The sequence below is a fragment of the Acomys russatus genome, chromosome 20 (assembly GCF_903995435.1).
Source record: "Acomys russatus chromosome 20, mAcoRus1.1, whole genome shotgun sequence".
NCBI classification, from domain to species: Eukaryota; Metazoa; Chordata; class Mammalia; order Rodentia; family Muridae; genus Acomys; species Acomys russatus.
Genome location: NC_067156.1, coordinates 56,677,293 through 56,691,868, shown reverse-complemented (window position 1 = coordinate 56,691,868; position 14,576 = coordinate 56,677,293). Strand labels below are relative to the sequence as shown.

The 14,576-nt window shown below is 36.6% G+C and overlaps 1 protein-coding gene across 2 annotated transcripts; it reads left to right on the top strand.

Annotated features, from left to right (window-relative positions):
• The first annotated feature begins 409 nt into the window (after positions 1-409).
• Positions 410-14,254, top strand: C20H18orf54 (chromosome 20 C18orf54 homolog). Of its 2 annotated transcripts, XM_051163567.1 has the most exons (7): positions 410-758; positions 1,725-2,492; positions 2,751-2,901; positions 7,170-7,272; positions 10,062-10,193; positions 12,052-12,122; positions 14,102-14,254. In XM_051163567.1, the coding sequence occupies exons 1-7, from the start codon at positions 479-481 to the stop codon at positions 14,172-14,174; spliced, it is 1,578 nt and encodes a 525-aa protein (XP_051019524.1). In that variant the 5' UTR covers positions 410-478; the 3' UTR covers positions 14,175-14,254. The 2 variants fall into 2 exon arrangements, with proteins under 2 accessions (XP_051019524.1, XP_051019523.1); XM_051163566.1 differs by lacking the exons at positions 10,062-10,193; positions 12,052-12,122; positions 14,102-14,254 and having other exon boundaries at positions 411-758; positions 2,751-2,905.
• The last annotated feature ends 322 nt before the right edge of the window (positions 14,255-14,576 follow it).

The window sequence follows — 14,576 nt, the reverse complement described above, 5'->3', positions numbered from 1 at the left end:
CTTGGTTCTAATGCTTTATTGGATGGCTTAAAAATTAATTGACTGCCAGCTATCTGTAATGCTTAGCCATAGGCTTATAGGACTTAAAAATATTATTTACTGGAAAATGTTGTATATTATGATGTCATAGATTATAGCACAAAAATAAGGAAGGACTGTCCATAATAATTTTTAGGACTTTAGAAAATGTGAGTACCTTTTCCTTGGTTTTCCATGTATATCCTCAGATAGTTTTTGTATGTGTATTTCTAAGCACATGTTCAATTTTTTTCTAAATTATTCATGAAACGACTAACAATAAGGATAATAGAAAACTTTCAGTGCTTAAATAGGAATACCACCAACAACTAATTAATGAAAAACTTCATTTACATACATAGTAGTTTTTATTGCTTGTAGTCATTATTCATTGGTACTGCCATATTCTGTTTTTTATTGCAGTATTTAAAGGAAATGCACAACTCATTTTGAGAAAGCTATGGCCAAATCAAACTCAAAGCACAGAGTTTGTTCCCGGGAATCTTCAGTATCTTCTCTCCTGGCGGGCTGCAGCCTAAGTGGTACTTCCTCCAGCTCCAGCGGCTCTTTCCGCTACAAGGACAGGCTCTACGGCTCTGCCTCGGAGGCGCTGCAGGCCTATATTGATGATTTTGATCTAAGCAGAGAACATCCTGCTTCAAACACTGGCAACGTAAACACTGATGGAGAGCCTGGTAATAAGCCTGGATTCTCCAGCTGTGTGGGGAAGCCAAACAGTGGTATGCTTTGTTTTTTATGCTTTTCTGCATTCTTTTGTGTCCAGTGGTTTAATATATTTGAGAGACGTGCCTTAGAAAGAGTTGGATCTTTTTGTTATTTTGGGATAAAAATAACTTGTATTACTGAAGTCTTGCTATTTTGTAAAATGTATTGTATATTCGTCATGATCCTGGGAGTTTTTTGCTATGATCTTTGTCCTTAGAGAGGACACAGGTAAATATAATTAACAGTGGTAAGTGCCATTTTTCTGTGGCATGATGGAAAGGTACTGATATTGTGGTCTTAACAAGCTATTAAATAGTCCCTACCTTTCTGAGCTTACATTTGCTTAATTCCCGCTGGTGAGGTAGGAGCATTATTTTTTATTATCTGGATTCTATGGAACCATGATCACAATATACTCACAGCTTGTCCTGAGGACAGTCTGGAAAAATGAGTTGTTGGTAAATTCTGTACTGAACACTAGCAGAATAGTGTAGAGTGGAAGAATGTGGCGCTCTGTTCTAGAACTGGATAGCATTCTCTGTGGCTATGCCATGGCAAAGTGGATAGGAGAGAAAGCATGCTGTTTTCCACCTGGTTTAATTGTACATTTGTCTCTGTGCTGTAGCCAGTTTTCACTAATCAGCTTTACTGTGATTGTATTTATGTAAAAGGAATGTTTGCGTGGAGAAAGTTGAAACAGTAAGTTGAAAGTGTATACAAAACTAGCTGACTAGTGATACATACAGAAGTGAAAAACTGAGGAGGTATGTAACAAGCATGTGTTATGCTTACTAACTTATCCTGAAGGCTAAGAAGAATCTCAAGCAGTCTGCTAAAGACTTACCAAAGCCTTTAGTGTTTCCATTCAAAAGTAACGATAAAGGGAAAGCACCAGAAAGATTCTTAAATATTTAATTCTCATTTACTGTTGACTGTTATATTTATATATGATTAAAAAAAACCCTATGCTTCTTTTTCAGCTTTTGACAATCTTGATCACAAACAGCACTTTTACCCCTTATGCTATAGAAGAGAGATTATTAATGACATGGACTCCATTAGCCTAACAACGGATGATTTGTTAAGACTTCCAGCAGATGGATGCTTTTCCTTCACTTACGTTACACCTGGCCACCGACCAAGCAGGAAAGACAAGAAATACAGTGGAAGATGGGATTCATCGAATATTAAAAGGATTCCAAGTTTTCATGTAGACTCTACTTCCAAGAGCAAGGATAATGTAGTTACTCCTGATGTATATAGAAATGTAAATGGAAAGAAATGTAGTAGGCCCAGAACCCCAAAACCTATGACTAGAAATAATAAATGTGTTTTGGAATCATCTTTATCTTTTCCTAAAGAATCATCTTTCAAGGACAGTTCGGAGCACAGTCCTGAAAAGAATTATCCACGATGGCTCACTAGCCAGAAATCTGACCTCAATGTCTCAGGGGTAACTAGTATACCTGATTTTAAATATCCAATTTGGCTCCACAATCAAGACTTGCTACCTGATGAAAATGGTCAAAGGGTTTATAAGTTATTTCATGAAGATGAATGTTCCCCTGTACATAGTTACCAGACACAAAGAACTACTCAGCTTACAAATAAAGTAGATTGTTTAGAATATTCCTTTGAACCTTCGAACTTTACAGATTCCTTCAGTGAGTATACAGGATTAGTTCATGAATATAAATATCCGTGTGAGAATCCACTTCTCCCAGGACAATCCCAAAAGCCATTCTGTGGTAATATTTTGTTTTTAGTTTTTTATTTTAAAACAAAGGATGTGTTAAAGTTTCATATATTCTGTAGAAGTTTTATGAAGTAATGATCTTTAGCATTTTAAAGCTATAGAAGTTCTCTTCTATTTTCTTTGCTTAAATTACCACACTTTTCCTAATTTTCTATCATAGACTTGCACATTTCAAGTATTCTTCTTCCTCTTGACTGTGAGATGTTTTGAGATTTCTATTTTATTTCCTAAAGAGTGTTTTTAAAATTAGGTGACAAAATTGAATTGCTTATCCTGAAGGCTAAGAAGAATCTCAAGCCAGCTACTAAAGACTTACCACAGCCTGTGGAAAAGGATGATAGTCCTTGCTCCCTAGATAAACTTGAAGCAGAACGATCATGGGAAAATGTCCCTGTAACTTTGTAAGTAAGTGACATTGTTTAGGGTTCCAAACAGAACAGTGCTATGCCAGCATCAGAATTGTTTTCCACATAATTTGATGATTACTGGTATTATAATCTAGCTTTCACGTTGCTTCAGTTGCAGTTTTCAGTTGTTACTACAAGATGATGCAGTGTTACACAAGCTTCCGTAAAATGCGTGCTGCATGTTCATTTCGTTTTGGTGTGTGTGTGTGTGTGTGTGTGTGTGTGTGTGTGTGTGTGTGTGTGTGTTGGATATATGTGAAATTATATGCATATATATGCATATAATGAAACTTGAACAAACATTTATTTTGCAAATAAAGCAGCATAATGGAAATCTTACTACTTTTTGAATGTTACGTCTTTCTAACACCTGTTGTTTACGTCTTGTTTACATTTTGTTTTCCTCTTTTGGTCGTTGTTTTCCTGAAGATGATAGTACAGTTTGAAATGTGTTCTATTGTGGTTCCTAGAGTTCTTTTCCTTTGTACACTCAACCTTCTTATGGCACTGTTTCTTGAAATAATTAAAAAGTGCCTACACACCTAAGATGAGTAAGGTGTTGATTGTAGCTTATATAAGAACTTTTTTTTCATTAGTGATACTACATTTGGACATAAGCTCTATCTTAGGCTCTAATAGTTGTTTATATTTTGTAATTATTGGATCTTTTTTTTCTTTCTTGAGGCTGTCATGTTCTGTAGCCGAGGCTGGCCTTCAAGTGCCGATCCTCCTCCATTAGCCTGCAAAGTTACGGATTCCTTTTTGTTGTTTCTCAGTTGAATACTTGACTTTGAATGCCAATACTGACTGCCGTCCTATCTCATTTCCTACTTTCTTGCTTTGATAGTTATGGAAATTCTCTAAATTTTAGATGGAGAAATAATAGTTACTTTGGGTTGCTAAGACGAGGGGTGAGCTGTTTTAGGAATCATGTAGTGTTGGTGATTGCTTGTAAGGTTTTACTTTCTCCTTTGAGTTTTAGCTCCCTTCCATGCAGTTTCAACAATATGTTGAAAAAAAAAAAAAGAGCTTGTAACTAACTCACTTCATGTTTAGCCTCCATAATTCTTCTCATTTCCTAACCAGTGCATCTTCGTGTTCCTAAAGAGTAGCTGTCATGCTGAGTTTTATAGCAGGGGCGATTAAAAGTGGAATTGTTGAATGCATTTATCACATATGCTTGCAATTAGGCTAAAAGACTTTGATTGTGTACATCCAATATCAGTGCTTTGACCCAGGAACTTGCACTGAGCACTTCATTTTTGGAGAGTCAACTCATAATTATTAGGCTTGTAAGAAAAGAAAAGATGAATTGCTGAGAAGAGTAAGTAGATGTTAGTTGAATACTGCCAAGTATTTCAGGATGAAACAAAAAAACAGGAAGCATAAAGTTACTGGTCTAAAAGATAGAATTAAATGCTGGGAAGCTGGAGTAAAGTGTTTGCACAGAGCCTTGAGTTTGGATCTGTAGCCCCTGTGTGAGAAGTGGGGCGTGGTGATGTGCACCTGTAATCCTAGTGCTTGGCGAAGAGGGACAAGAGGATCTCTGGAGTTTTTTGGTAAATTAGTCTTGCTGAATTGGAGAGCCAGTGAAAGGCTTTCAGAAATTAAGATAGTTGATAAAAAAGAAAGGCATATGGCACTGATCTTGGCCCAGACATGTGTGGACACACACACACACACACACACACACACACACAATTAGTATATTCTACAAAGTAGAATATAATGAAAATTAACTGAACATACTTTATAAACAAATTTTGTGTGAAAATGTTAAATATAAAAATAGGATAATGTAGTGAGCCTCTCTGTCGTCTGTTTCTAACATCAATATGGAGACATAAAATTAATGTTGTTGAGTGATGAGGGAAAAGATTACCCAGACTAAGAAAAAGTTTATAACAAGTTATAAGGAAAATATGTCAACAAAGAAGCGCTTCTTAAGAAAATGATTGCTGGACATTGTGATTTTTAAGTTACAAGTATATGTTATAATGCAATGTAAAAAAATACTAGGATAATTTCATTCATTTCTGGGATAAATAGAACTTAATTTAGGACATTCTTGTTCTTGCCATGAGTACTTTGTACTACTCAGAACATCAAGAAAGAAGTGATTATTGACTATTAATATATAAGGTACAGAGAGAATTTGCCAGGGTCCAGCCCTGGGTGAGGTCAGGGCCTGAAGAGAGGGGTGGATATAAGGTGGCGAAGGAGGAATGAGCCAGGCACAGGGATCAGGAGTCTTGCAGCCTGACTGGCAGTCAGAGCGCTTCTTTATTTATGCAGAACTCAGTATGCAGGGATAGATGCATGCTGTTCTAAACATAGATCGTATCATTCTTGTCCTCGGACACATGTTTTAACTTACTTTTTGTCATAAGTCTAGTCATCTTGATAAACTGTGACAGAGCAGAGTTGTCTTTTACAGTCATTTTCCTTCTTTAACCTCACAACCTGAAGTTTAACAATATTGACGTTTCAAGGACATATTTTGCCAAAGTATGACAGCCCATTCTTAGGCTGGGGGCACTAGACAGAAAGTCTCCAAGCCAGCATGGGGAGATTGTTCGTGTCAAGCAGTGTACTATCAGCTTTTAATAGAGTGCTGGTTGCCAATAGGCCCAAGAAAAATCTTCAGACCAAAGTTGCTACAGTTACTATTCAATTTCTGGCATAATACGATTGTTTGTATTTTGTATATTTTTTAGAAATTATTTATATTATCTTGGTATTTTTTGTTTCTTGGTCATACAACACCGCAGTGGCCCTGTATGAGTTTACTTTTTCTAAGAAAGGGAGGTCTTAATCCTTTATTCTTTTATCATTTATGCATTCCATTGTTTGTCCATGAGAGTATGACTTAATTTGATCTGCCAACTTCTCTAGCCTACTAAATATTATTTACCTTTCTAAATTTTACTTTGTTCTGGTTATCTTGTCCCTGAGTAAGTAAGTGCACGGGCAGATGTGCCAAGAGCATCTTTGAGTCAGAGCCTTGTAAGGAGGTCTCTGGCATAATTGTTTAAGTCCCAACCTCCAGGGCATAAGGAAGACCTTCAAGTAGGGCCAGTTAAGGATATCTCCCCTAAAAGCAGGAGGGATGTTACGGTCAGGATATTCCTGGGGATGCTTAGAAGCAGTGCTCCTGGGAGAGAGTGTAAATGATTCATAAAATGTCCATCAATCCAGTATCCCTAAGTGGTACAAATAATAAAAGCCCCCAAGCATTTGACACTTGGAGATCAAGGTCAAAAAGTGGGAGACTGCACCACAGCGATTGTATTACACGGCTCAGCTTTGCTGGAGCTTTGTCAAATAGCTGTGCTGGTTTTATGACTTTCACAGTTCTCATTAGATATGGCTATGCCAAGAATTATTCTACAATAGCTCTGTGTAATAAGGACAATAAATGTAGATACTCAGGATTAGACAGGTGAGTTACTGAAGGCTGCGTGGAGTTGGGACTGAGCTTAGAATTTTCAATTTGGAATTTAGATTTTAAAAATTAAATCGTTTCTCAGTTTCCCCTGCATTAATAACAGTTTTGAGGTGGATTTATCTTATTATCTTGTGCCTCTTAAGCAAAGACTCTCTGACTTTTGAGTTTCCTATTATCATTAGGCAAATAACTGGCTTGGTATGTATGCATGGCATGGGGATTGAACCTGGCATCTCCTGCGTGCTAGGCTAGGACTCTCCCACTGAGCTACATGTTCAGCTTTCACAGTCCTTACTTGGGAAAAGATACTGTATCAGACATACGAGCTTTTGAAGTTCCATAGTTGGGCAATTCAGTTGAGGAATAATAGTTGACTTTATATATGTGTTGTCTTTAAAACTGGAAAGGGCAAGCAAGGGGACACAGAAGGGCTGAATTCCTTTGTCAGTTTAGGACAGGGTGAGGGAATTAATACACAGCTTATATGACTCATATTCTTGACATTTATTATTTTGGTTACAGCTTTTAAAACTTATCTTTAAGTGTGCATAGATGTGCATGTGTATATGCGAGTATGGGATTAAGATTTTGTAGAAGAGGTGGTTGTATCAACAACTCCTGAAGCTGGAGTCAAAAGTGGGTATGAGCCATAAGATACGGATGCTGGGGAAAAGGGGCTCCGCCGCAACAAGCAGGCGCTCTTAACTAACTGCTAAGTTGTCTCTACAGCCTCACTTGTTTTTAAGTGAAACATTTTGAATTATATAATGCCTACTTTTAAAATTGCTGTTTGTATCCTTTAAATCCTGTGTAGCAAATCTCCTGTCCCTGTTAAAGCTGATGACAGTCCTCAACAAAGTTCCAGTACACAATGTGTTAATGAGCTTCTTGACGGCTTTTTAAATGATGATAATCAGGTGAGTAAAGTTAATCTTTATATTAAAAGAAGAGCTACAGTTAATTTATGCATACTGGATTCCGTTATTTAATATTTTAGAAGAACAACAAAAAGTTCCCAAATTCATCCCCCCCCCCAAAATATCCACAAAACTACAACTACTTTTAGGATTGTTGGTATTCTAAAGTATAAGAATTGAGTATTTTGAGGACTTTCAGTATTGTAAAATACAAGAAACTGGAGTTGGGTTCTACATGTAGCTTGAATTGTCCTGGTTTTTCTCTATGGAATAGGGCCTGTTTTTTCCAGCCCTGACACTTCTCTATAATCAGCTCCCATGGAGACAGCTTGTATTTTGTTACATGGAGGTTTAAGTAGCTTTCTGAATGTACGACACATTACTGAGCCAGGAACAAAATGATTTCCCCAGAGACCTTCACTATTAACTTTCAGTGATAAGTCTCAGAATAATTGAATGATAAGTACTAATTTTAAGCCTAACTGGATCTTTATACTGCTGCTTTTTCTCTGAGCTTTTAATGTAATAAAGTATACATGCCATAAAATTTGCCATGTTCATTCATTTTTAAGTATATAGTTCAGTGACATTTTAGTAACTTGATATCATTATAACTACAACCAACAACTATCTCCAGAACCTTTTCATCTTCCCAAACTATACCGCCACACTACCATTTAAGCACTAATTCTCCTTCTTCTCCCCTACCTTTTGATAGAAGAACTGTCTAGTTTTCTACTGTAAAGTAGCCATGCTAAGAACCTCATAAGATCTGTCCTGAGCCAGCAGCTCTTGGGTGGAAGTAGGATTGTAAGTTCCAGGCCAGTGTAAGGTATGAATTCCTAAGTAGACCAATAAACTAAAATAACAGAAGACTATCTTCAGTCTTGCCCTCGCTGTAGAGTTAAGCACTGTTACATTGTTCAATACATGGAAAGTTAATACAGTTGGTTGTTAGGTCTTTAGGTGGAAGGCTCTAAAGAGATAGAGAGACAGCAGCATCTCTATATGAAAACACAGATACCTACAGCCACACATATAACCTAATGTCTATATAAAAGGAAAGGTGGAATTTCTGAGTTTAGCTTATTTAACATGATTTTCAGTTTCATCCAATTTTGCAGACGTCATTGTTTGATTTTTCTTTTATGTCTGCATAAAATTTTGTTGTGCTTGTGTAGCGCATTTTCTTTATATATTCAGCTGTTGCTGGACACCAAGGTTGATTCCATTTCCTGGCCATTTTGAACAGTGCAGAGAAGTAGTCATGAGTGGGTCAGTATCTCTGTGGCATGTATATGCTCCTTGAGTGTATGACCAGGAGTAGCATGGCTGCCTTAAGTGGTAGTTCTTCTTTCAGCTTTTGAGGGCTAATCATTCCATTTCCATAGTGGCTGCACAGTTTCATAGTTCTACAAGCTTTCTCTTTCCCCCGACCCAGCTGTTGAAAAGATACTCGAAAGTGTATTGAGAAAAATTTACTTGAAATCTAGTCCTCTCTCAGTTGGATTCTGAAGACACTTTTGTTCAAAAGCTGTGGTTTTAAGGCCTTTAAGTAAATCTTTAATATTCATTTTAAAGTATCAAGAATTAGAAGGATGTGCTAAACTATTATTATTTCTAAGTTATTTTGCCTGGAGACTGGGTGTGAAGAGGTGGTGAGTTAGCAGCTTTGATTTTTTTAAAAAAAAAATCTTTGATCAGTCTTTCTAATAGAATGGGTGTATCGACAGCACTTCAAGTCAGGCCCCATGTCTAGGAGTATACACACACACACACACACACACACACACACACACAGAATTTTTTCCTTTGAGAATTATATATGTGTGTATGTATGTATGTATGTATGTTAGTTATCTGGCCCCATTTTTACCCTCTAAGGTCTCCTATATGCTCCCAACATGCCCTTCTCTCAGCTTCATGTACTATTTTCTTTTGTTGTTACTGTTACCTGTTTTAATAACATACTAAATTCAGTTAGTGATGGGTGTGGTATTATCCACTGGAGCAGAGAAACCTACCAATGGCTACAGCCTCAAAAGAAGAATGATTCTTCTTTTCCCAGCAACTGTCCACTTATGGTCACTCCTCAGTAAATGGTGGAGCCTGGAGATCATTCACCCAATCTGCTGGGGTTTTGGTTTGCTTAACTTCTGTAGGCATTGTACAGGTAACCGGATCTGTTCTAAGCTCCAGAAGAAACCATAGCACTCCTATCTACCCTTCAGGTGGTTCTTCTGTTTCCTCTTCATTAATATCCCCTTAGGCTTGGTGTTCGTAATATAGGTGTCCAAATTATGGGTGAGTATATCTTGTATTCTTAACATTTAAATGAGTGTGCATCTCTGCATTGACTACTGTCCACTACAGAAAGAAGCTGTCCTGACCAAGGCTGAGAGCAGCTCAGACCTATGGTTATACATATAAGTGTTTAGAAAGCAACTGGACAGCTCAACTGCTTTGCAAAGTAACGGTAGTAGGTTCTGCCGTAGCCCTGAGACCAGACATCATAGCATTCTCTTCTATGGAGCGTGCCTCCAGTTCAGTGAGATAGCACCACTCCATGACAGTCAGGCTACTACGAGACCAGTGGATAGATCTTTTCTGGCAGGTTGCTATTACAGCTTCCAGGGTACAATGCTAGATAAGACCACAGATACAGAAGATTGGCTTTTTAAAACACCAATTTTAATACATTGTCTGGATTTTTGCATTAATTCTATATAATTACTTTTCCATTCGAATGGTTTTGAATAGTTACTTTTTATAATTTCATTTACCTTTAGAGTGCCACCCTATCTGGAGGCAAACATCATGGTCCTGTTGAAGCCTTGAAACAAATGTTATTTAACCTTCAAGCAGTGCAAGAAAGTTTTAATCAGAATAAAAATACAGAACCAAAAGAAGAGAGTGCACAAGTAAGCATAACTTAGGAGCTGAGACATATGAGTTTATAATTGCATGAGTTGTTTCACCACAGTGGTGGGACATGTGACACACACATGCTGATTCTGCCTTGTGGTTTCAAAGATTTCACTTCATGGTCTTTGTGAGGCAGAACATCAGGGGGTAGCGGGAATGGTGGTGCATGGGAGTAGGACGGTGGGAAGCTGTGCATCTTGTGACCCTAGTAAGGAATAAAAGAGTGAGAAAGGACTGGAGACCAAGTGTAACACCTTCAAAGTCAGGGCCCAGTGATGAGCTTCCTCTGTTCGGTTTCTGCCACCTCCCAACATAGTGCCACCAGGTGTGGATCAACACTTGAGCTGTAGGATCATTTTATGTCAGATGTCACGAGATCTGTTTTAGACCTATCTCTAGTTCTCTGTAAATGAGCTTGCCAACGCAAGGAATGCAGAATTGTACTTTAATTATATACTTTATAGAAACTATTTTACTCACACCTAGTATTAGAATTAATACTTCTAAAGCTCTTTGCTTTGTTTTGCATTTTACTGCTTCTGAGCAATCTTTTCTGTTCGTTTTATGCTTATGCCAACCTCTTATTTAGAGACTGCTACAGTTATAATGTGGAAGAGGCTTCAATGCTGTGTTGAAGCGCCCTGCAGATTTCATCTGTCTGGAGTCTTACAAACACAAAGACTTGTCAGAGTTTCTGTGAAACCTAGAGATATTCTCAGTGTTAGACTGCCCCACTGCAAATGTTTGTTACTATGTGTTTGTTGACACTTTAAAAAATTGTACATTTTTAGAAATTTTGAAATGTTTGTTTCTGCTTCTGTGCTGTTCTGTAGAAGATGAATTTTCAAAGTGCAGGACCACAGAGTTTATATTCTCTCATGTCTACTTGTGAAGTCTAACTGCCACTTACGAGAAGTGGAACATGACTATAAACCAGTTTACCTCTTTACTTTCAGCTGTGTTTTTTTTTTTTTTTCAGCTGTGTTTTATTTACTCTTTAGCGACAAACAAAATTTTGGTATTGTTGATGTAATATGATATATTAAATAGGTATAGATTATTGAATAGATAAACCAAGCTAATTGGTGTATATGGTCTTATATAGTTTTTTTTATGGTGAGAACACTTAAAATCTCTACTCCTTGAAATTTTCAAGTTTATAATACATTAACTATGAGTCCATAGTTACACAGTAGCTATCTTCGCTACCCCTGCTGAGTGTAATTTTATGCTTATCTACACCTCGTTTGTCATCACTCAGCCAGCCTCAAATTTTACTCTGTGAGCCATTGGCTGCAGAAAAAACTCAGTTAAGCTTGCTCTTACAGAAGGCCCAAATATGGCTCCCAGTACCCATGCAGGTACTACTTGTAACTACAGCCCCAGGGCTTTAAGAACAGTACTTTTCAGATTCCATATATAAGTGAGATGATTCACTTTTTAATTATCTGTGCCTATCTTATTTTCCTGGTCAATTTTATTATCATTCAATGGAGCTTTGTAATAGTGAGTGCCTCAGCCTTACTCTCACAGTCTGTTCACTGAAACTGCAGTACACATTTTTCCTTCTGACACTAGTCATAGCATTAAGATACAGTGTAATCTGTCCTTCACTCACTCTCTTAAATATCATTGACATCAAACCTTTTCTGTAAAGATATAATTTCAAGGCAAAATGTTATTCCTTAATGGGGGTGTGTTTAGAAGCATATTTTAGGAGTATTTAACAGTGAGTCAAAGTGGTTGTAGTTTTAGAATAAAGGAAAAATGAAAGTATTAGTTTTTTATTTTTTAATTTGGTACAATAAATTTAGTATTTCAAATATTTTTGTTTCATTTGGGTTTTAATAACAGGTGACAGAAGATGATTTCTCTAAATTACAGTTGGAGGAAAATATGATTCCTATTAATAGGTCGCTTCAAAAGTAAGTATTATTTACTAATTGGGACACAAATTTATTTCAGTCATTCGTTTGACAAAAATCAGGGTGGAATTCAATAGTTCCAAGAATAATTGTATGGTAGGCATATTTTTTCTTATAGCACATTATATTATTTTTTTTAATTTATTTTAAATGTGGTGTGTGTGTTTATGCATTGTGTGCGTGTGTGTGTGTGTGTTTATGCATGTGGATACCAGAGGCCAATATTGAGTATTTCCTTATTCATGGAACGTATTATTTTTAAGAGAACACTGCTTTCCCTTAAAGCTGTGCAGTTTCCTTTAGTAACATGCGTAATATCTTTCAGTACTGTGAGTACTTGGCAATAGGACTGAGGCTTTCGCATTGGTACCAGCTTGATTTATTATGTTTCATAACTTAAGTATGTGGTGTTTTCAGCAGTAGGGTTTTACCATTAATGTGAACAGTGGATATAGCCTATAATATTTGGGATAGATTTTGGCACTCCACTGAGAAATATTTTGGGACGAGATAACTCATATCTGACATTGGGCTTTCTATCTGATAGCCTATGAAGTCTAGGAGAGGCATTGTCCAATTATAATAGAGTATTTCCATTTAAACTTTGCATATACATCTGTATACTTTAGGTAGCTTCTACAGCCACACAGTTTTGAGGGGTCTTTAGTGTTACTCCTCACACTCTTGTTTTTGCTTGTGTTTCTCTTTTTGAGAGCTTTAATTACCTGCTTTAATTAAACTGTTTAGTTGCCTGCTTCAGTTAAAATTATTTTTGGGCTTATTTTGATGTTCTATGTATGAATGCTTTGCCTGCATGTGTGTATCTGTACCACATGCATGCCTGGTCCCTTGTAGAGGTCAGGATAGAACACTGGATTCCCTGAAACTAGTTATGGGTGGTTGTGAGGCACCATATGGGTGCTGGGAAATGGAGCGGCCGAGTCTTCTACAAGAGCTACAGGTGCTCCTTAGCCACTGAGTGGTCTCTAATGCTTCTGTCTCAATTTTTAATTGGGTTGTTTTGTTTTGTTTGGTGTTTAGGTTTTATGAGATCTTCATATATTCTAGACACTAAACCAGTGTCAGCCGAATAGCTGGTACAGATTCCCCTCCCTCTGTGGGCTGCCTCTTTACTTAAAGGTGGTGTTCTCTGCTGTGCAGGGTTAGAGTTTCGCGCAGTGTCCCATTTTATCAATTGTTAGTCTTAATGCTGTGCTACTGGGTTTTCCTGCTCAGAAAGTTCCTTCCTAGGCCTGTAAGTTTAAGCATATCTCCTTTTTTTCCTCTATCAGATTCAGGTTATTGGGTCTAATGTTAGTCCTGAAGTCCTTGATGCATTTGGACTTGTCTTTTTGAAGAGTGAGAGAGAAAGATTGAATTCCATTCTTCTATATGGAGTTATTGAGTTTGAAGCTGAAGATACAATATTTTTAAAATGTGTGTCTTGAAAAAAAAATCTAGATTGTTAGTGTATGCATTATTCAGCCTTACTGGAGAAGGGTTTTGTTTTCCTTCTCAACAAAAATGAGTTTTACTGAGAATTTTTACTGATTTTAGTAATATTTTTAAAATTTAGCTATCTTTACTATAAATATTAGATGAATTATGGGCCTTGCTTCCTAGATGATACATATAGCACGACAAAAGAAAATTATTTTTATAGAGCTATTGGGAAAAATCATATGAAAAATGTTTTACTAAATATGATACCTGTGATATGTGATACTATATTTTAATCTCTGGCAGATTAATTAACAATTGATTATCAGATATTTCAAGCAAGTGTTTATAGACTGCTAAATTATTTTAGTTATTCAGATGTCAAAGTTCATAAAAAATAGTTCTCAAAGTTTTGTTTTCCTGTAAGTTAATTTCTTACAGTAATTTTGAAGTCAATAAATAATGTAGTCACTATTTCTTGCTTTCTACATTGGCTATTCAGTTCTCAATATTGGTTTATAATGTGTTTTTTTTTAAAGGGCCTTACAACATTTATCACGCCTGAGGGACCTGGTTGATGATACCAGTGGGAAACAGCCACCAAAAATGTGAAGAGGAAAATAAAACGTTGCTCACAATAAACAGTCACCATACATTCATTGCATTATGTACTTTCTCTATTACTTACATTGACAAAGTAAATATAAGTCATATGCTATTCTGTGACTAGACCAAGTATATGAGTCTAAACTTGGAAATACTCATAGGCCTGATTTTATACAAAAGCAGAACTGGAAGACACTAAGATACATCCTGAAGTAGTACATGACTCTTTGGACCAAGAGATGTGTAATATTCAAAAAAGGATAACTTCCTTTCTTGCCATTATTTGGCATATATCACGACATTTTCATCATTAGTCATTTAATTCTTCAATGTTAAACTTTTTAGCTTCTACCAAAATCTAAATTTTTTATTTGTGTGTGTGTGTGTGTACAAAATACTTTCAAGCAT